The 20,929-nt window shown below is 40.9% G+C and overlaps 1 protein-coding gene across 8 annotated transcripts in view; it reads right to left on the bottom strand.

The window, feature by feature from the left end:
* Positions 1 to 4,213: 4,213 nt before the first annotated feature.
* LOC123841375 (membrane cofactor protein-like) overlaps positions 4,214 to 20,929 on the bottom strand; it is a 46,897-nt gene continuing 30,181 nt past the window's right edge. For 2 of the 8 annotated variants that reach the window (XM_064594069.1, XM_064594073.1), the window contains 5 exons: positions 18,529 to 18,576; positions 14,712 to 14,765; positions 13,372 to 13,407; positions 12,773 to 12,833; positions 4,214 to 6,888 (listed from right to left, as the gene is read on the bottom strand). In XM_064594069.1, the coding sequence (XP_064450139.1) occupies positions 6,822 to 6,888; positions 12,773 to 12,833; positions 13,372 to 13,407; positions 14,712 to 14,765; positions 18,529 to 18,576 (266 nt within the window). In that variant the 3' untranslated portion in view covers positions 4,214 to 6,821. Of the gene's footprint in view, positions 6,889 to 9,127; positions 9,221 to 12,167; positions 12,201 to 12,772; positions 12,834 to 13,371; positions 13,408 to 14,711; positions 14,766 to 18,528; positions 18,577 to 20,929 lie in introns of all 8 variants that reach the window. The other 6 variants (XM_064594071.1, XM_064594074.1, XM_064594072.1 and 3 more) reach the window with 5 other exon arrangements.

Here is a 20,929-nt window from a genome sequence, read left to right as displayed (position 1 = left end):
TTAGTCATGTCTTTGTTTTTCATCTGTCGTTTGCTATTCATAATTCCATGATAAGCGGGGTCCTGAAAAGGTAACTCGAGATGTAGATTCACCTACTTCCTAAGCATTTGAGGAGCCGGCCCGTTAGGACAAGAATGGAATTCTGTGAGCCGAGAAACACACGAGAGAAAAGATCACAGAAAAGAGAGGTGCTCAAGCCCGGGCCAAGGGATGCTGCTTATGGACGGGGAGGCTGAGGCTGGTTCCAAGTGGACTGGAGCCCTGGCACCTCTGTGGTCCGTGATCCTTCGAGAAATTTTGTCGAGCCGAACCCGTGGTCACATGGCTGGCAAAGGAGAGCAGCCTGAGGATTTCCCTTACTTCATAAAAGGTGCAGGAGGTCTACTTGTGGTTCATAGTTTCTATGAACCCTGAAGACAGGGCGGACCAGTTCTGGAAAGGTATTCAGCGATTAGCCAGATCTGACGTCACGGGGGATTGGACCTGCGGAACCGGCCGGTCAGAGGGCTGTGGCCCCCTGAGGGAGCGTTTTGCGCAGATGTCCGGCGACATCTTGAATCTTTTTTCAAGTCCATGCAAATATCAGGGTCCACCCATGGGGGCTCTGGTTATACTGCTCCAGGATCGGGCCTACATTTTTGTTCTAAAGGTTCCCCAGGTGACTCTCGTGTGCAGCCACAGGTGAGAGCCACCCCTCTGGGGTCTTGCTTTCCTACTCAGACGGTGGTGTGAGGACCCCTAGCATGGGTGTATGAGTTGTTGGTCCTCGTCTCCTTGGGCTGCTGTAAGAAAATACTACAGCCCGTGCAGATTATAGACAACAGCTACTTCTGTTTGGGATGCTGGGAAGGCCAAGATCCGGTGGTGGCGGATTCAGCGCTGGGTGAGAGCCAGCTTGCCGGTTCAAAGACCGTGCCTTCCCAGGGCAGAGGGGCTGAGGGAACCTTCTTGGGCCTCTTTACAAGGGCACTAATCCCATCGTGAAGGCTCTGCCCCCATGACCTAATCTCTTCCCAAAGGACCCACCTCCTAATAGCTCACCTTGGGGTTTTGGTGGGACACAAACATTCACACAGTAACTGTGTGGAAACAACACACCTCATTTCTTTCAGTCCTGGAAGTCCAAAGTGTGACCTCATTTCACAAGGCATTGGCAGGGCCAAGCTCCCACCAGAGGTCCTAGGAGAATCCGTTTACTTGCCTTTCCAGCTTCTAGAGCTGCGTTCTTTGGCTTGCGGTCCCTGCCTCCATCCTCAAGGCCGGCAGCAAGCATTCGGCCACAGGGTCACGCCACCTTCTGCTGCAGTCAACTTCCCCACTGACCTCCCTTCTAGGGAACCGTGTCATTTCACTCAGCCCCCCCCCCGCCCCCGCCAAGATCCCATGTGCAAAGACCCTTAGCCACAGAGGGGACATTCACAGGTCTCCGGAGGCCATTAGCCTACCACGAGCAGCAGGTGGAAATGCTGAATCTTGGGCCCCACCTGGGACCTGCTGGATCAGAATCTGCGTTTTAACAAGACTTGCCTGCACACCACAGCCGGAGAAGCGTGGTCCCATGGGCTCCTACCCAAGGAATTCTCCAATAAGGAATGGAGTCCCATGTCAAACACAAATTGAAGGGGTGTTTTCCCAGGAGCCTTTTCGGGTGGTGCTGGGTGATCCGATGACTGGCATTTTCCCAAACACCATAACTAAGTGCCCATCTAAACGACGGTCGTCTCCAGAGTCTCCCTGAAGCCACCAGCCCTACGCACCAGGACGCTGGAGCTCTTGCTCGGCTTCCAGTTGGAAACAAGGCTGCCACTGCCACATAAAACAATTCCATTTTTTAAAAGCTGTGTAAGGGAGATAGATGTTTATGATGTAAACATAAGCAGCTTCTGCTACTCCGCATATACAAGTTTTCTTGGGGTAGCGAGTCAGGAGTCGGGTGGGTTACTTTCTCGTTGTGACCTATACTTGCGGCGATTCGTGCACCTTCAGGTACGTAGGTGAGAGGGAAGAAAAAGTTTACTGACCACAGCCCCCCAACATTCTGCTTCCCCATATTTAAGCAACAAGGGACAGAGGTGAGCCCTTTTAAAATGTCGATTTCACAGAAGGAAAGCAGAAAAGACCTAGTTAATACTAGATCCAAAATGAAATTTAAAATGTCTTCTGGGGTGGGGCACCTGGGTGGCTCAGTCGTTGAGCGTCTGCCTTCGGCTCAGGTCATGATTCCAGGGTCCTGGGATCGAGCCCCGCATCGGGCTCCCTGCTCGGCGGGAAGCCTGCTTCTCCCTCTCCCACTCCCCCTGCTTGTGTTCCCCTCTCTCGCTGTGTCTCTCTCTGTCAAATAAATAAAATCTTAAAAAAAAAAAAAAATGTCTTCTGGGAATCACAGCAAGGACAGGAACCTCGGAATAATGACCAAGTTGGAAGGACCTCAGGAACGTCAAATGCCCGGAGAGTCCACAGGAGGGCAGCAGTGCTACGTGGTAGAAAGACTGACCACTTCAGTGCAACCTTTTCTGATGAATCTGGAAATGATGAAAGCAACATTCCCTAGGTGGGGAAACAACAACAAAAACCGTGTGCATGGGTACTCAATTTTGCATCCTTCCTGGAAGTCAGTAGACTGTTAAATCCTGGTCTTGAAGAGTAATATGCAAACGCTTAAAGTATGCAAGGAAGTTCATTCTTGCTTGCAGCTAGCTGTCAGGCATTACTAAATTTTAGAATACTGGAGTTGCCTATTTTCCTTAAACCAAGAATATTCTTTAACAATACAATTCCAGCCTATCCCATGTCTCTTCAGCATTCCCACAGAATACTTTTTTTTTTATTAGAAACTTTAAACTCTTGGGGCGCCTGGGTAGCTCAGTCGTTAAGCGTCTGCCTTTGGCTCAGGTCATGGTCCTGGGGTCCCGGGGTCCTGGGATCGAGCCCCGCATCAGGCTCCCTGCTCAGCAGGAAGCCAGCTTCTCCCTCTCCCAGTCCCCCTGCTTGTGTTATCTCTCTCACGGTGTCTCTCTCTGTCAAACAAATTAAATAAATAAATAGAAACCTTAGACTCTCCCTGTATATTTGATGCCAATTTAAAAAATATGCTATAGTTTATAAAGACCAATAAAATTTGTTTCCCTTATTTATAGACAACCTAATTTACATCAAGTGTTGATATTGTAAATATTGCTTCTGTTCCTTTTTTTTTTTAAAACCAGAGCCTTGTTTGACTGGCCAGGTAACAAGACCTTAATTTAAGTCTTAAGATATTTTCTGATTTATTAGGCTGAATTAATAAAACCCTAATCTTCTTTTGTAAATGTAAGCCTTTACTTTGCCAGTATACATTTATAGAGCACTTTATAAATCACTAATGCAGAAGTTCTCAACCTTAGCTACATACTAAATCACTTGGGAAGCTTAAAAAAAAAAAATCCCTATGCCCAGGCCACATCCCAGATCAATTACATAAGAAAACCCAGAGAGGTTGGGACCCAGGCATCAGTAAAGCTCCCCAAGTGATTCCATGTGCAACATGGTTCAGAACACGGAGGCCTGATCTCAGACATTTAACAATCTAATTCAAATCTGCAAAAAGACCAAGAGATTTTTTTTTTTGCATAAACAAAAGCAAACCCTATTATGCCAATCAAATTTTACACTTTCATTGTTGGGACTTGGGTTTTGAAGTACTTCACCATACCCATATGGGCATACAGAGGTGGTATGAGGTGGTTCACTCAAGGCTGGGTAATCACAAAGGCTCTGAGAGCTGGGGGAATCAGGAAAAGCTTCACTGGTTGGAGTGTAGGAGCTGAGCCTTGAAAGATGCCCAGGACCCGGCAGGACCGGAAGGGCTACGGGCGGCCGTGAACCAGGAGCTCAGCAGAGCACTCGGGGCAGATGGTCAGCTGGGCGGACAGCAGCTTATTTGAAGAAGTACATGGAGCAAAAGAAGTCTGAGGAAGAAGAGTTGGGACTTATTTGTAGGAAACCTTCAAGGAGCACGCGAAACAACTTGGACTTGATGCTGTAGGTCATGTGCTGTGGCTGAACACCTCTGGGCAGGAGAGGCCCAGGCTGGGCTGGGAGAGGAGCCCTGACACATCTAAGGCCCTGGGCTGTGAGGGGCAGGAGTGGAATGCTTAGAGAAGCTGGGCCCGAGGGACAAGCATACGTCCTCTGAGACAAAGCATGCTCGAAATAACGCATCATCACAAGTGAAAATTCTCCAATCTACATTTTATTTTTTACAACATTTGAAGGTCCGGTGAACCTTCAATACAAAATGAGCAATACAGACCCCGATACATGGGACTTCTCATTTCACTGCAAATACATTCTTACAGTTTTAACAAACTTTTAAATATACATATGCTTTTTTAAGTCGTTACAGAAACTTTCCTAGAGAAAACTGTTTTCCCTTATGTTAGGTAATTGACAAGTTGTTAGACAAAGAGCGTAATTTATATTTACACATTTGTATCAATTTCCCATATAAATTTACTAAAATGAAAAAACTAAATTTGAAGCAGAAACTACTATACAAGTCCATTTATTTTCGAAAGCCTAACAATCTTTGGTTGGCAAATATTCAGTTCGGCTGGTTAAAATAAACAGTACAGCCATCCCTCGCTTCGAAGCAAGTGCTACGTCCCTGAAAAGTATACGACAGTGGGGCTGGTACAGCTTCACCTCCGTACTGAATTCTGAATTCCTGCTTCTGCTCAAGCTCATCTTCCCCAAGTCCCCCCCGGATCCCACAGGGAAGGAACACTTACAGTGCATCACAAACATGGTCCACGCTTGATTCCCAACCATATCCTTCTCCGGGCAACGTTTCTTTGGCCTAATTTGCGCTACTGAACGGAAAAGTGCAAAACGAAACTTGTAAAAGTGTCATGGGAGTTCGAGTGGCCGTCCCCCCTGGGCTTCTCCGAAGGAGACCCTGCCTGGGGTGAGGACGCAGAGGCCACAGTCTGTCCCAGCTGAGCATTCGGTGCTACCTCAGCTGTTGGTTTTTTCTGTCCCTTTGCACGAGCAACGGCAGGCACCGTTTCCTTCTCTGAAATATGTGGCTTAATTTTTACTCTGCTGTCAGCACATAAGGTGAGATGCAACTAAACACTCAGATTCTGATACAACCTGAGCTTATCTGATGGATACATTCCTGCAAAACTCACCCCGTTTACACGACGTTGTCTAAAGTAAGACCTCTCTTTATTCAAGTACGGGGAGAAGACCCATTGCCAGAATTCGGAGTGGAATCTAATTTTCCCAAAGAGCAGAATCCTCTTAGGGAAACTGCAAGGCCACAGTGTTCACTCTAGCACCAGCGGGCGAATTCTTGCTACGAGAGCGAGGGCTCCCTGATGTCGTTCAGGAGTTTGCAATAGATTTTGAATCCCTCATGCAGACTGCTTATCGATGTTTTAAAAAGTGAAGCACAAATACCATACACTTTATAGCTTCCTTAAATCACCAAGAAATTACAAATAGTTAAAAAAAAAAAAAAACATACAGAATTCTACCCCATTTAGAGTATTTTCCAATAATATTCTTAGTTAAGGAAGCCAAACTTGTTCAAAATCCCAGTTTTCAGTGTTCCTGTTTTTAACGTTAAGGGCAGAAGTAGAATACACATATTTGTAAGGCTTTTTACACGAAACAATATATAAAACACATTTTAGAGTTGTTGAAAGAATGAATCAAGACTTCTCAATCTTTGAACAAAAAGGATTTCAAAATCTCCTTCTTTACAAATGAAATGTAATTTATCTTGCACAATGATTTTCTAAATTTGGGTATTTCATTAAAAAAAATTATCTTCCCACCTAAATACTGCCAGGGATACTGTGTCCAGTTGTCCTATAAATGCAAGTGTTATTCAAGGGAAAACAGGCCAGAGGTTCATACCCAAATTCATACACTGTTTAAAGCAGCATCCAAGGACGGTGAGTACATTCAAACCACTTAAAATGCTAGCATTATGGCTTATTTGGTTGCATTCATAAGAGTGAAAAAAAACCTAGACAATAATTTTTGTAGATATTTCCCCCTTCTGGTTTTATTGATGTAACTGACATACAACACTGTATATATTTAAGGTGTATAGCATGAATTGATAACGTATACATTGAGAAATGATCACCACAGTGAATTTAGTTGATAGCACCTCAGTGACAAAAATTTTTGTCTTCCTGATCAGAACTTTTAAGATCTACTCTTAGCCACTTGCCAATATACAATATAGCAGCATTGCTGACAGTCACCAGGCTGCACATTAATTCTACCCCAGTATTTACTAATCTTAAAACTGGAAGTTTGTCCCCTTGACCCCCTTCACCCAATTCTGCCCCCCACCCCCCGGCAACCACCAATCTGGTTTCTGTTTCTAGGAGTTTTTTGTTGTTCGTTTGTTTTTAGATTCTACAATAAGTAAGATCCTACAGTATTTGTCTTTCTCTTTGACTTTTATTTCACTTAGCAAAATGCCCAGTGTCCATATATTTTGTCCTCAACAGCAAGATTTCCTTCTTTTTTATGGCTGAAGAGTATGCTGCCATATTTGCATAGCACGTTTTCTTTCAGAATTCATCCCTCCAGGAACACTTAGGTTGTTTCTTTCTCTTGGCTCTTGTAAATAATGCTGCAGTAAACAGAGTACTACACAGTTGTTTTGTTTCCTTTGGATATATACCCATGAGTGGAATTGCGGGATCATCTGGTGATTCTCTATTCTTAATTTTTTGAGGAACATTTATACTGTTTTCCATAGAAGCTGTGTGAATTTATTGTAGATCTCAAAGGATAAACCGGTGTGGAGAAACCAGTTAGTGCTCTGCTGATGTAGCTGACTTATCCTGGCAAGCACTGTATTCGGCCGTCATGTTTCCTCCCCTAGAAGGCGAGGCAAAAAGTATCAAAGATAAACATAATTAAGTACATAAATTCAAGTCCAAAATCTATTTAGAAAGTTGACAATTGAAAAAAACAACTATAGGAATGCATGAACTAGGAAATAAATGATTTTTAAAAAATAATTTCAAATGTCCAATTACTCTCCAGAAACCCTTCTATCCCTGTATTATATTTTTGATTCCAAAACAATAGAACAGTATGATACAAAGTACTTAGTAAAGATTTTCTCATTTCAATTAAAACGAAGGCTAATGGGGAAGACTGGAGAGAAACACTTATTTTCCTAATACTAAAATTTTAAATCTGGCTCTGAGAGGAAACTTTTGAAAAGGTAACAATTTCACCAGCCTTCAAGCTCAATAATGCCCCATTTAGCCCTCACGGTCAAGGAAATCATGTGTTTCGCTAAGAGATTCTCCTAAATAACTAAGGATAACATCACAATTTTATGGTAACAATAGACATCTTTCTAAAACCTGTTATTCTAGCCCGATGCTTTCCAAAGAAATATACTATGAGTCACATGGGTAACTTTACATTTTTTAGAAACCACATTTAAAAAAAGTTAAAAGAAGCTAGTGAAGTTAATTTAAATATATTTTACTTTAACCCAATATACGTGTTATTTTACATTTTTTGTACTAAGTCTTAAAGGCTGGTGTGTATTTTACACTTACAGGCCAACTTACAGAGGACTAGCCACTGGGAAGTCCTCAGTAACCACACGGGACTATCGACTATTGAATTGGAAAACGCAGGTCTAGTCCCTGCCTTAGTAAAATGACTAGAACGGACAGATGAAAACTCACCGTGGATGAGTCAGTGGTTCACCAGTGCGCGTGGCCCAGTGACCCCTTCAGGGATGCCTACCCAACCTAACAGCTAACCATGTCAGTTTTGGATACCCTAGTACTTCTTTCTCTGGGGGACGCCATCACGTGAGACACCACTGTCACAAAAATACACTTGTGATCGAGCAATTTCCTGAGGACTACTGGGAGCCATTTTATATTGTGAGTTAGGACTATCAGTGAATTCTCTGAGACTGCCATCTTTTTCTACTTTTTGGAGTCAGTACTTCTTTGGTTTGTGTGGTGGTGGAATCCTTTTCTTCTAATAGAATTTTAAATAGAATCCAAGAGAGGAGAAAGATAAAAAGGATTCACCTAACTTTTAGGAAACACTTATTTGATAGAACAACGAAGCAGTTTAAAGATGGTGAAAATCTAACCCTGGATTACTAATTACAGATGTCTTATATTACCTTCACCATCCATTATATGACCTTCCAATGTTTACAGACACCTTGGAGCTCACGACAGACTGAAATCTACCTTCCTGGTTGGCTTTAGCCTCAAAGGAATCCTAAGAGACCAGGAAGATTCACAGGACTGGGGAGGCCCCTACTGCCACTTCAGTTGGTATGTCCCATCTTCCCCTTTGCTCCTGTGACCCAAGACACCACTCTGCTTTTACCAAGAAATGGCCCTTCCTAATTGGCCTGTGTAGTCTGCTCCCAAACTCCTGACTATAGCACCTCACATTATAAGTAGGGGGATACATATCTCCTCTCTTCCCGGCTGTGTAGACACACATTCTGGTACAAAGGGAGGAACACTTCCAATTCATTTCATTAGGACAGAGGGCAGTGAGGCTCAAAGGGTCTAAGGCAATGCAATTCATAGTTTTTCAAAATCTAAGGATTTTTTGGTTGGTTTCTCTTTCACACATTAAAGATACTCTGTTCATGGAAAACAGGTAAGTGCCTTTAAAGTTAATATTTACAAGTTGAAACTGAATTTTTTTTTTTTGAATGCTTCTTTTACAAAATTAAGTAAAATATATTTTGGTTTCTGAAAAAGGGTCTTTTTCCTCCCTGCACTTAAAATGAACAGATTCTATGATTATTTCCCACTGGGCTAAAAAATTTCTGCACTTTTGGATTCACAACTACTAGGTGGTCGAGGGAGCCTGACAATCTGATAAAAGGACAACGGGGACATTACTCAGTTGGAGCCTATGTCAAAGTAAACGCCTGCCAGGACATGTTATTTAAAACAGGAATGGTATAAAAACAACAATTTAGCAAAGGGCACAGGAATCCTCTTGATGTTTACTGCCAACATATCTTAGTTCAGAGTATTGATATCTAAATATTCATTGACTATTTTCTGTTCTAGAAAGGACATCTCTTAAAAGAAACACACAAAGCCGATACCTTTTAACGATAAAAGCAAACCTTTCTCTCATCTCTTCTTCTCAGAGAGAATTAAATTTTACTTCTCTGTGGCTCTCACCAGTTTGGTATGTGCTGAACAGAGGAAGGGAAAAGGGCTAAATAAAATAGTCACATCAAACCAAAAGGCAGCAGAGCGGCATAATAAGTGGGATAAAATCAATGACAGGAAAATGGAAGCACAGCTGACATTTAGATTCATCAATGATGACTTTTCTGATTCTCATTTAGGAATGTGAAACAGGAATTTTGTGCAAGAAGCTACTTTGACATTGACGTCTTATAGGTCACCCAGTAGATGAACAGATTCTAAATTTCTGTGCAATCTGTTTACCCCTGAAACCATTTAGCCTGATACAAATAATGTAAACTCTCTGTGAGGACAAAGGGTCCTTGTCTCTCACACCTTAGATTTAGCGGGAATACCCACAGCATGCAATATTGTCTGAGAAGTCAATTTTATGACAAGGCAGACATTTTCAGATGCATCTTGACTTTCACATCGGGTACAGTTTCTTCCTGAGGCACATCTGCTATCCCCCCCGAGGAATGACCTCTATAAAACTTATTACCTGACATTCCATTTTTCTGGGATGGATCTAAAGTTTGCTCTCTCGACTACACAATTCTTTCTTACTTACTGGTTGTTTAAAATATTTTGAAGAGCTTGTTGAAAGCTCAAGAATTGGAAAGCCAAGTAGAAAAACGTTCAAGTTGATCTGAGCCTTCGATTGTTTGCCCCATGTCGCTACGCTCCCCGCTGCCTGATCTGGCCACTCGATGGAATGAATCCCCAACCTCTATAACCTTCATTTAAGAACTGATGGCTTAAAAATTACAAAGTTACTGGCTCAGTCATTGTTATAAAAATAGGCTTAAGTTCTACCAAATAATAAATATTCTTAACAGAAAAAAACCAGGAGAACTATTGAGTCACCGGTAATAAAACACATAAAGTATGTAAATAATTCTAATGGACTTCAGCAAACTCTCGCTTCTCCAGGGATGATGTCACCAGAGTAGAGAGAATCATACATTTATGCAACGAAAATCACCACCCGTAGGTGAACACACTGCTGTCAAGCAAAGGCATCTGTTTTCTGGAGCTGCGCAGTCTTGCCAAGCCAGACAGGACTCAAGCAGTAGCAAAGCACCAGGAAAGAGCCGATGATCCCCGGATGAGAAAGTATGGCAGCAAATGAGGTAAGAAAGGAAACCGGAAGGAAAGAGGAAGAGGTGTGTGGGTGGGCCCATTTCACGACTAAGGAACAGACAACTCTCACAGAACCCTTCAGCGTGGGGCCACGTTCATCAAATCGTTCAGAGACGTTTGATGGCCTGAAAAATGATGACTTACACGATGTTTGTACTGTGGGATGGAGGTCACGGAAGGGTAACTGTGTTCCCAAGTCATCACAAATACAAGTTTAAATCAAAATCCATTTTGTACCAAGTTTTGGCAGCAATTTGGGACGGTCTGTGCCTAGTGCCCTGCTTCCAGAACTACCCCCTAGGAACATACACTTCATAGTCTCTTAGGGAAGTTTCTAAGGCAACAACACTCAGTTTCAGGGAGAAAGGTGATGGACATTAGGCACTACAAAGAATCTAACAGAAATCTTTACTTTTTTAGGGGGTGCCTGGGTGGCTCAGTTGGTTAAGCGACTGCCTTCGGCTCAGGTCATGATCCTGGAGTCCCGGGATCGAGTCCCACATCGGGCTCCCTGCTCGGCGGGGAGTCTGCTTCTCCCTCTGACCCTCCTCCCTCTCATGCTCTCTGTCTCTCATTCTCTCTCTCAAATAAATAAATAAAATCTTTAAAAAAAAAAAAAAGAAATCTTTACTTTTTTTTTTTTTTAAAGCAATATAAAGTTAAATATTAGCCCACACACTTTTTAAAAACATACGCAGAGATGTGGTGTCTTTAGAAAATCCAATTATCTTAAACAGGAGAAAATTTTACCATTAAGTTTGATGGTGTTTCTTCAAATTTCAAGAATATGGGTGCATCGATAATAGTCTCCAGCCTGGTAACTCAGAGACATGGGATCTCAGATCACTAATGCTACTGAAATCCTTCATCTGGGGTACACTGCTCACGTAATTGTTCAGCTTTAAAAGACCCATTAACTGGTAGCTAGAGAGAGTATCATTAATACTTGTTAAGGAACCTGTATGTATTTTGATGCAGTGTTGTTTTAAACAAAGGAGCAGAGAGCTATTTTGTTCTGTTTTGTGTTTTTGAGAACCTATAAAACTTTTGGACTTGTAAAAATATTTCTCATAGTATTTCCTACTCAGAGTGCTGTGTATATGTAATTTTAAAAATATACTGCTGATTTAGCAATCAAATATGCATATCATGTGTTCTACAAATATAAGATTGAAGACTCAAATGAAGGCATGGTGGGTATTTAGAAATAGTAATTAAGTAGGGGGGCCTGGGTGGTTCAGCCAGTTAAGCCTTCGACTCTTGGTTTCGGCTCAGGTCCTGATTCAGGGTAGCGAGGCTGAGCCCCAAGTCAGGCTCCGCATGGAGTCTGCTTGAGATTCTCTCTCCTTCTCCCTCTGCCCTTCATGCTTGTGTGCTCTCTCTCTCTCTCAAATAAATAAATAAATCTTAAAAAAAAATAAGTAATATTTTAAAAGTCTGAGCTCTTTATAAATAAATAATGTACTTTTATTACATAGCCTAAGCCAGATGATTAATATATGGGAAAATATATTCCATAAAACCATGAATACCAAAAGTCTTAAAATTATTAGTTTGATTTCAAAGCTATAGGGAAATAAATCACTAAAGATCAGAAATTTCAAAGCACCTAATTTGGTCTATGTTTCAGGATTTATTCCAAGTCTTTAATAAATTGAAAATTATTTAAGATTTAAGTCTGATGCTTAAAACCCCTATTCTGCTCAGAAGATATATACTTGTACATTTTTTTCTAAAGATTCCCTACTTTTCATTTTTATAGAATAAAACACAGATAAAGTTAATAATGAGGTGCTTTGTAAATCTTACCCCTGTCAGCAACCCCAACAGTTTTACTGCAACCTAGTAAATTAAGAGAACATAAGAGGGAAATCAAAGAGTGTTGTTTTTCCTTCCCCAGTTCAGCAAGTATAAGTAATAACTCTACATAAAAACAAATCAAATTGGGTATGTGAATGAGAACCTACGTAGCTTCTTACAATTACCTAAGTTACACAGACAAATGGAAACTTTCATCATACAAATTCCGACAAATACAACTGTCTAAGCCTCCACAGTGAGCCATTCTAAATTTCATCTTGGCCACCAGTCCAGTGTAGGACACAGGGTAAAGCTGGGTGGGGAAGGCCCCATAATGGTCCGTGATTTGCTACAGAACCTAACTCTCAAATCCCACAGAAACGTTTCTTGCAGTCCTAATAGCCACGGCCACTCTGCACAGAGTCCTCTGACTTCAGGGGCAGTAAGAGCAGCCTGAGGTCGTTTCAGTAAACACATGCAACCAGGATGGTGCGCTCATGCAGGCACAGTTTCAAAAAAAAGACGGTATGCAGGACAAACAGAAAAGCTGCACAAAATGACATCAAGAGTGAGAAGGACCATGAGTTAGTTAGAAGGAACATGCTTTTATTTACCCTTTCTTCTTGTGTCGATAAAATGTGTACAGGATGCAGCCAAGTAGTACAAGGCCAGCAACTACAAGAAACCAGAAAACAAATAATACATAACTGAGAGCTGCTTGTCAAGATTCAAAATTTAGCAGCAGAAATAAGTAACTGTTGGTTGCATTTCAGTAGTTAGAAAATGTTATTTTATTTAAGCACATATCTATTTATATTCCATCTGGACTCTTTTACTATCTAAAGCCCATTCCCTGGAGTCACTTGAATAGTCCACAGGAAGCCAGAGAAGAATCCTTGCTTAGTTTAGAAAATTATCAAAGCATCTTTGGGATGCAAACTCATGACCAATTATCCTGAAAACACATGTAGTATTTAGGATTTGTTACTAAGTGGACATGTACAGTATAAAAGAATATACATTCACCAGCAAAACGTAGTGTATCATATACAAGGTCAGGCTATTCTAGACTGGTGGACTTCATTTCAAGCTATATAAACTATAGAAACTGAAAAGTTAAATTAAAAATCATTTAATTAAATAAATTTTAAAATAATGCACTTTTTCAGAGTAATACTTTTATTTAAGTGGCATCAAAGTTTGGGTTACTTACGAACAGAAAGAACAATCGCAGCGGTGGTTCCGTTGCCTGGGAAAAAAATGAACAGTTTGAAGATTGTCCCTGAGGTTCCCAAGTATAGTTGCATTTAATTTTGATCAGATCATCTCTACGCTACAGCAAAGAAGGTCTTCCTCAGTCTAGTTTTAGCGTGAGCACTAGTTCTGATCACAGAACCCTTGGAATCAGATCCTACGTTCAGGCTCCACCTTGTAAGACTTCACTTTTGACTGTTTTGTGCTGTAGTTACCATATCAGGTTAGTACAGCTTACTAGGACAATTAGAATTCAGTAGTAGATTAGAAGAAAACGGTTTCAAAATGTATTACTCCATTAGAGTTGGTTTCGTTCAGTATTCATTCTATCATTTGTGATTTTGGTAGAAATTCCTATTTTTTACACAAAAATGGGGTCTGTGGACTAAGTCATAAATAAAGTTTCACCCATCTATCACACAGATGTTAGCTGCCGAATCTTCAAAATCATACTTTATCTTATCAACAACCCCTTCTGATCTTCCACCCCCGAACACCAAGACATAATCCTTATTACCAAGGAGAGTCTAAGTATGTAAATGAAACACCAGGGCACATGGATGCAAATAATGCATAGAAACTTAAACATGCATTTCTGACTACCCAGAGAGAAATAAATACATACTACAAAATCTTAATTCTTAGCAATGGTGTCAGGAATACCTCTGCTTCTAAACTGCCATTATTTATATTAAATTTCTGGAAGTCAAAGCATAAAATGTCATGTTTAAGTCTGATACAAATAAAAGTAATAGACAATTCCCTTCATTTACTTATCAAGAAATCTTTAACTGTCACAACTATACTTTTTTTCATTTTCTTTAACATACATTGTGTGAACTATGTGAGCCTACATAAAGTTTGCCACACCAGCATGTTACAGAAAAAATTAATCCAACCTATAGTACTTTAAGGCTTATGTATACAAGGGACAAGTAGAAAGAAAATTGATCTACAAATTCATAAAAAAATAACACTACCATATGGATTGCAAGTTATGTTGTATGTATTTTAACCTATATATAATCATAGAATTTAAGAAAGGTACCTCACCCTACTAGGAATCCGATTTGGGGAGGGGGCACCTCTTAAAAACTATATTGTCTGCATGTACTCACACATACTGCTGCTTACATCTGCCATGGTATCTACACTATTAAAATAACTCCAAATGTCAATTTTTACCAATTTGTGACACACACACGGTTTCTTCTCTAACTACAAGTAATTGAAATATGGTATTTACATGTAGAACTCTAGGGTCTAATAATGCAAGGCTATTAATAACCAAAATAGTACCTAAAGTCTCAGTGTCTTCAGGTGTTGATTCATCACCAGGACTTGGGGGAGGTCCTAGAAAAAAAAAAATGGAAATTAAAAAAAAAGAGAGAGAAATAAAGTTTAAAGACCTCTAAATTCATAGGTTTTGATTTTTCACCTTTTTTTTTTAAGATTTTATTTATTTATTTGACAGAGAGAGAGATAGTCAGAGAGGGAACACAAGCAGGGGGAGTGGGAGAGGGAGAAGCAGGCTCCCTGCCGAGCAGGGAGCCCGATGCGGGGCTCGATCCCAGGACCCCGGGATCATGACCTGAGCCGAAGGCATATGCTTAACGACTGAGCCACCCAGGTGCCCCTTGATTTTTCACCTTTGTATAAAAACCCTTGTAATTTCCTTTTCCTTATATAAATGAATGTTTCCCATTAAAGGTAGCATCATAATATATTATAAATTTGTATGTGATCAGCATTCTTCTTGTCCAGTAATACTTCCTGTGACAATATTCTGTGGTACAGTAGGGCAACTGTATCATAAGTGTACTGTTAAACTTATAGATTTAATTAAGATTATGGATTCAATGTGATTCTACTTAGAAGTAAAAATTTGGGGGGGCTTAATAAACTATTTAGATATTGATCTGCAATAGAAGGAAACTTCAACATGATGAAGGCCATTTATGAAAAGGCCATCACTTGCATCATACTCAATAGTCAAAGACTGAAAGTTTTTCCCTTAAGATCAGGAACAAGACAAGATACCTGTGTCTTCCACTTCTATTCGACATAGTATTAGAAGTTCTAGTCAGAGCAATCAGGCAAGAAAAATAAAAAGCATCCAAATTGGGAAGGAAGAAATAACATGATCCCTGTTCCAGATGACATGCATAACCTTTACATAGAAAACTCTAAGGATCACACACATCCCTATTAGAATAAATGAATTCAGCAAAGCTGAAGGGCACAAAATCAACACACAAAAATCAGTTGTATTTCTACACACTAACAATGAATAATCCAAAAAGGAAATTAACAATCCCATTTATTATAGCATCAAAAACAAACAAAATACTCGGGAATAAAACAAGCAAAAAGGTGAAAAACTCACACACTGAAAACTACAAAACGTAGCTGAAACAAACTGAAGATATAAATAAATGGAAAGACATCCCATGATCATGAATTAGAAGACTTAATATTATTAAAATGTTAATACTACACAAAGCAATCTACAGAATGAATGCAACCCCTATCACCATCTCAAATATGCATTGTTGCGGAAACAGAAAAAAACCCCCAACTATAATTCATATGGCATCTCAAGGGACTAAAAACAGCCAAGATAATTTTGAGAAAGAAGAGCAAAGTTGGGGGGACTCACGCTTCCTGATTTTAAAACTTACTACTACAAAGCTACAATAATCAAAATAGAGAGGTACTGGCACAAAGACAGACACACAGACCAATGGAACAGAACAGAGAACTCAAGAATAAACCCTTATGGGGTGCCTGGGTGGCTCAGTCGTTAAGCGTCTGCTTTTGGCTCAGGTCATGATCCCAGGGTCCTGGGATCGAGCCCTGCATGGGACTCCCTGCTCGGCGGGAAGCCTGCTTCTCCCTCTCCCACTTCCCCTGTTTGTGTTCCTGCTCTCACTCTCTCTCTGTCAATAAATAAAATCTTAAAAAAAAGATTCAAAGTGAGATGATGAAAACATTTTGGAGATACAGATAGTTCTGATGGGGTTGCAAACAATGTGAATGTACTTCATGCCACGGAAATGTACATTTAAAATGGTTAAAATGATAATATAAGTTTATTTAGAGAAATTAACACACAAGGGCACCTGGGTGACTCAGCCGGTTAAGCATCTGACTCTTGATCTTGGCTCAGGTCATGATCTCAGGATGGTGAGATGGGAGCCCCACACTGGGCTCTGTGCTCAGTGGGGAGTCTGCCTGTCCCTCTCCCTCTGCTACTCCCCCTACTCGCTCTCTCAAATAAATAAATGAATAAAATCTTGAAAAAAAAATAACATACAGAAGTCTAAACATTTCTGAAAAGGAAGTGTTCTGCCAGATATTAAAACATATCATGGGGCGCCTGGGTGGCTCAGTCGGTTAAGCGACTGCCTTCGGCTCAGGTCATGATCCTGGAGTCCCGGGATCGAGTCCCGCATCGGGCTCCCTGCTCGGCGGGGAGTCTGCTTCTCCCTCTGCCCCTCCCCCCTCTCATGTGGTCTCTCTCATTCTCTCTCTCTCAAATAAATAAATAAATAAATAAATAAATAAATAAATAAATCTTTAAAAAAATATATCATACTATACTATGTAAAAAATCAGTACTCTAAGTAAAAAAAAAACGATTTGGTGCTGGCACAGGAATGCAGAGCTCCAGGGTACAGGAGAATGACCAGAACACCCATGAATTTTATAATATAATAAAAATTGGTACTTGAAAATAGTTGGAGAGAGGACAACTTATTCAACAGATGTTCCTACTTCGCCACTGGGTGGGGGTGAGGGTGGGGGTGGGTGGGGTGGAGAGGAGCCCTGTCTCACTCCATATACCACAATGAATTTCAGATGCAACAACAACTTAAATGCAAAGAATGCCATCAGATGTATGGTTGAAATGATTATATGTTTCAGCATGGGGAAAACCTAAAGCCTTTATAAAAAAGTCAAAACACACATAGTCATCAGCGAAAAGATCAATATACTCAACTACCTGTTAATATAAAACTTCTACACATGTAAAAGGCCCCTAATGGGAGAATAGTTTATATAAACTGTGGCATATCTTTTTTTTTTTAAAGATTTTATTTTATTTATTATTTGAGAGAGAGAGAGAGAGCACAAGCAGGGTGAGGGGCAGAGGGAGAAGCAGACTCCCCGATGAGCAGGGAGCCCATTGTGGGGCTTGATCCCAGGACTCCAGGATCATGACCTGAGTTGAAGGCAGACACTTAATTGACTGAGCCACCCACATGCCCCCAAACTGTGGCATATCGTAAAGTCACCATTAAAAAGGATGGGATATAATAAATCTGAATATAACCCTAATCCAGGAAGTGGGAAAAGTGCAAGTTTCAGAAAAATATGAACAGCATGATGCCATTTTTATTCAAGAATGAAGAAAATGAACACCAAAATATGTATAACTACACAGAAAAGGATGTTTATGTACAGAAATAGATAAAAAGACACCCTAAACTATTAAGTGATTAACTCAGGTAATGGACTAGAGAAAGAGAGTAAGAACCCGTCTTTTATCCTATATACTTTTGTAATGTTTGAAATTTTATAAACATATTCATATGCTTATATATTAAAATTATAAAAAGCAATCTATATCCAATAGTATAAAAATCTTAAAAGAAATCTGACTAGTAAAATTAAGGCAAAGAAAAAAACCTAGAAAAAACTGTTCACTTCATGTTAACAAGGCTTTCATTTATAATGAGTTCTGACAAATCAACAAGAAAAATATTGCAGAAACCTAATAGAAAAATGAGCAAAGGGCATGAATAAATTAAAGTAGACCAAAAAAAGTTCAGCTTCACCGATAATTAAGGAAATGCAAATAAATATATGACATCATTTTTAACCCATCACCTTATAAAGCTTTTTTTTCCCCTGAAGATTTATTCATTTGACAGAGAGAGAGAGAGTACGGGCACAAGCAGGTGGAGTGGCAGACTCCCCACTGAGCAGGAAGCTGGACACGGCTCAATCCCAAAGACCCTAAGATCACCACCTGTGCAGAAGGCAGACGACCAACTGACTGAGCCACCAGACGCCCCAATCTTAATAAAAATAGGATAAAGAGTTGCTGAACCTGGATGACTTGAACTCGGAGGTGTAGTCGTATGAGGAGTCTTGGATTCTGAAAAAATTAATTTGTTTCAATTCACCAACTTTATCAATACAAAATTATGGATTTAATTTTGATTTAATTTATTTTATTTTTTTTATTTGTAAAGATTTTATTTATTTATTCATGTGAGACAGAGAGAGAGAGAGAGAGAGGCAGAGGGAGAAGCAGACTTCCCGCGGAGCAGGGAGCCCAATGCGGGACTTGATCCCAGGACTCTGGGATCATGACCTGAGCCGAAGGCAGACACTTAACCATCTGAGCCACCCAGGCGCCCTTAATTTTGATTTTAAAAAGATTATTTCTCAAAGTGAAAAATACTTACCTTTTAAACTTTGTAATTCTATTTCTGGGAATTTAAGCTAAATATCTATTTGCACAAGTACATCAGAATGTATGCATAACAATGTTCGCCATAGCTTTGTATTTTAAAATGGAAATCCCGGGGCGCCTGGGTGGCTCAGATGGTTAAGCGTCTGCCTTCGCGGCCTGGGATCGAGCCCCGCGTCGGGCTCCTGGCTCAGCGAGGAGCCTGCTTCTCCCTCTCCCTCTGCCTCTCTCCCTGCTCATGCTCTCTCTCTCTCTCTCTGTATCTCTGTGTCTCAAATGAATAAATAAAAAAAAAATCTTTAAAAAAAAAATGGAAATCCCAAAAGTTAATTGACAATAAATCACACAAATAATGGAGTTCAGAGATAGCAACTCTGAAATCTGGAAGATATTTCCTTCCAACCATAGCAAAATAACCTTTCAGTTCTTAAGCAGAGTAGCTTATCAGCAGAACTGGCAAGAAATCCTCCATTTCATTTCAATGAATAAGAACTACTCCTGTCTTTCAGTGGCTATGAAATCTATTTTCTACTGCTAAATAAAAATGCCCAGTAAAAAGAAAAGAATAAATGTATGAGACAAGGAGTTTGGTGGGGGTGGGGAATGGAAATATAGGTCTTATTCTGGAGATAGCAGAAATGTCCCACTTTAAACTGTGCTACAAAAACAAAACAAAACAAAACCACCACCACCACCACCACTACCGGCACCAACACCAACACCACTACCAACACCACCACCACCACCACCAGCACCAACACCAGCACCAACACCACTACCAACACCACCACCACTACCAGCACCAGCACCACCACCACTACCAACACCACCACCACTACCAGCACCAACACCAACACCACTACCAACACCAACATTAACACCACTACCAGCACCAACACCAACACCAACACCACTACCAACACCACCAACACCACCACCACCAGCACCAACACCACCACCACCACTACCAACACCACCACCACCACCACCAACACCACTACCAACACCACCACCACTACTAACACCAACATCAACACCACTACCAGCACCACCACCAACACCACTACCAACACCACCACCAACACCACTACCAACACCACCACCACCACCACTACCAACATCAACACCACTACCAACACCAACACCAGTACCAACACCAACACCACTACCAACACCACCACCACCACCACCAGCACCAACACCAACACCACTACCAACACCAACACCACCACCACCACCACCAACACCAACACCACTACCAATACCACCACCACCACCACCACCACCACTACCACCACCAGCACCACCACTACCAACACCAACACCACTACTAACACCACCACCACCACCACCACTACCACCACCAGCACCACCACTACCAACACCAACACCACTACTAACACCACCACCACTACCAACACCAACACCAACACCACTACCAATACCACCACCACCACCACTACCAACACCAACACCACTACCAACACCAACACCACTACCAACATCACTAGCAACATCACCACCACCACCACCACCACCAACACCACTACCAATACCACCACCACCACCACTACCAGCACCACCACCACCACCACTACCAACACCAACACCACTACCAACACCAACACCAACACCAACACCACTACCAACACCAACACCACTACCAACACCAACACCAAAAACCAAACAAAACTGGTTGCAGTCCAGCAACTGAAACACAGTCCTGGACCAGAAAGACACCCTTAAGGAGCCAAGAGATCACTTTTACGAGGAATAAAACAGCAAAGTAAAAGATACAGAAAACATATACATTAAAAAAACAAAACATATACAAAAAAAATGTTTTAATATACATTAAAAACAGAAGACAAGGACCTTCGTCTTCACTAATATTCATTCGAGTGATGTCATATGAGCTACCTTTAGGAGCTTCCCATATTCAAGGCACTGTGCTTTTTAAATGAATCCCATGAAAAGTTTACCATCACTCACTGGGGAAGGCATTAAAATCATTTCAGAAATACATACACATTTA

This window comes from Mirounga angustirostris, unplaced genomic scaffold (genome assembly GCF_029215605.1).
Source record: "Mirounga angustirostris isolate CCGP_5_RB_7025 unplaced genomic scaffold, mMirAng1.0.hap1 SCAF_6, whole genome shotgun sequence".
In the NCBI taxonomy this organism is placed as follows: domain Eukaryota; kingdom Metazoa; phylum Chordata; class Mammalia; order Carnivora; family Phocidae; genus Mirounga; species Mirounga angustirostris.
The sequence above is the reverse complement of the archived record's forward strand: the minus strand, read 5'-3'. Positions and strand labels throughout refer to the sequence as shown.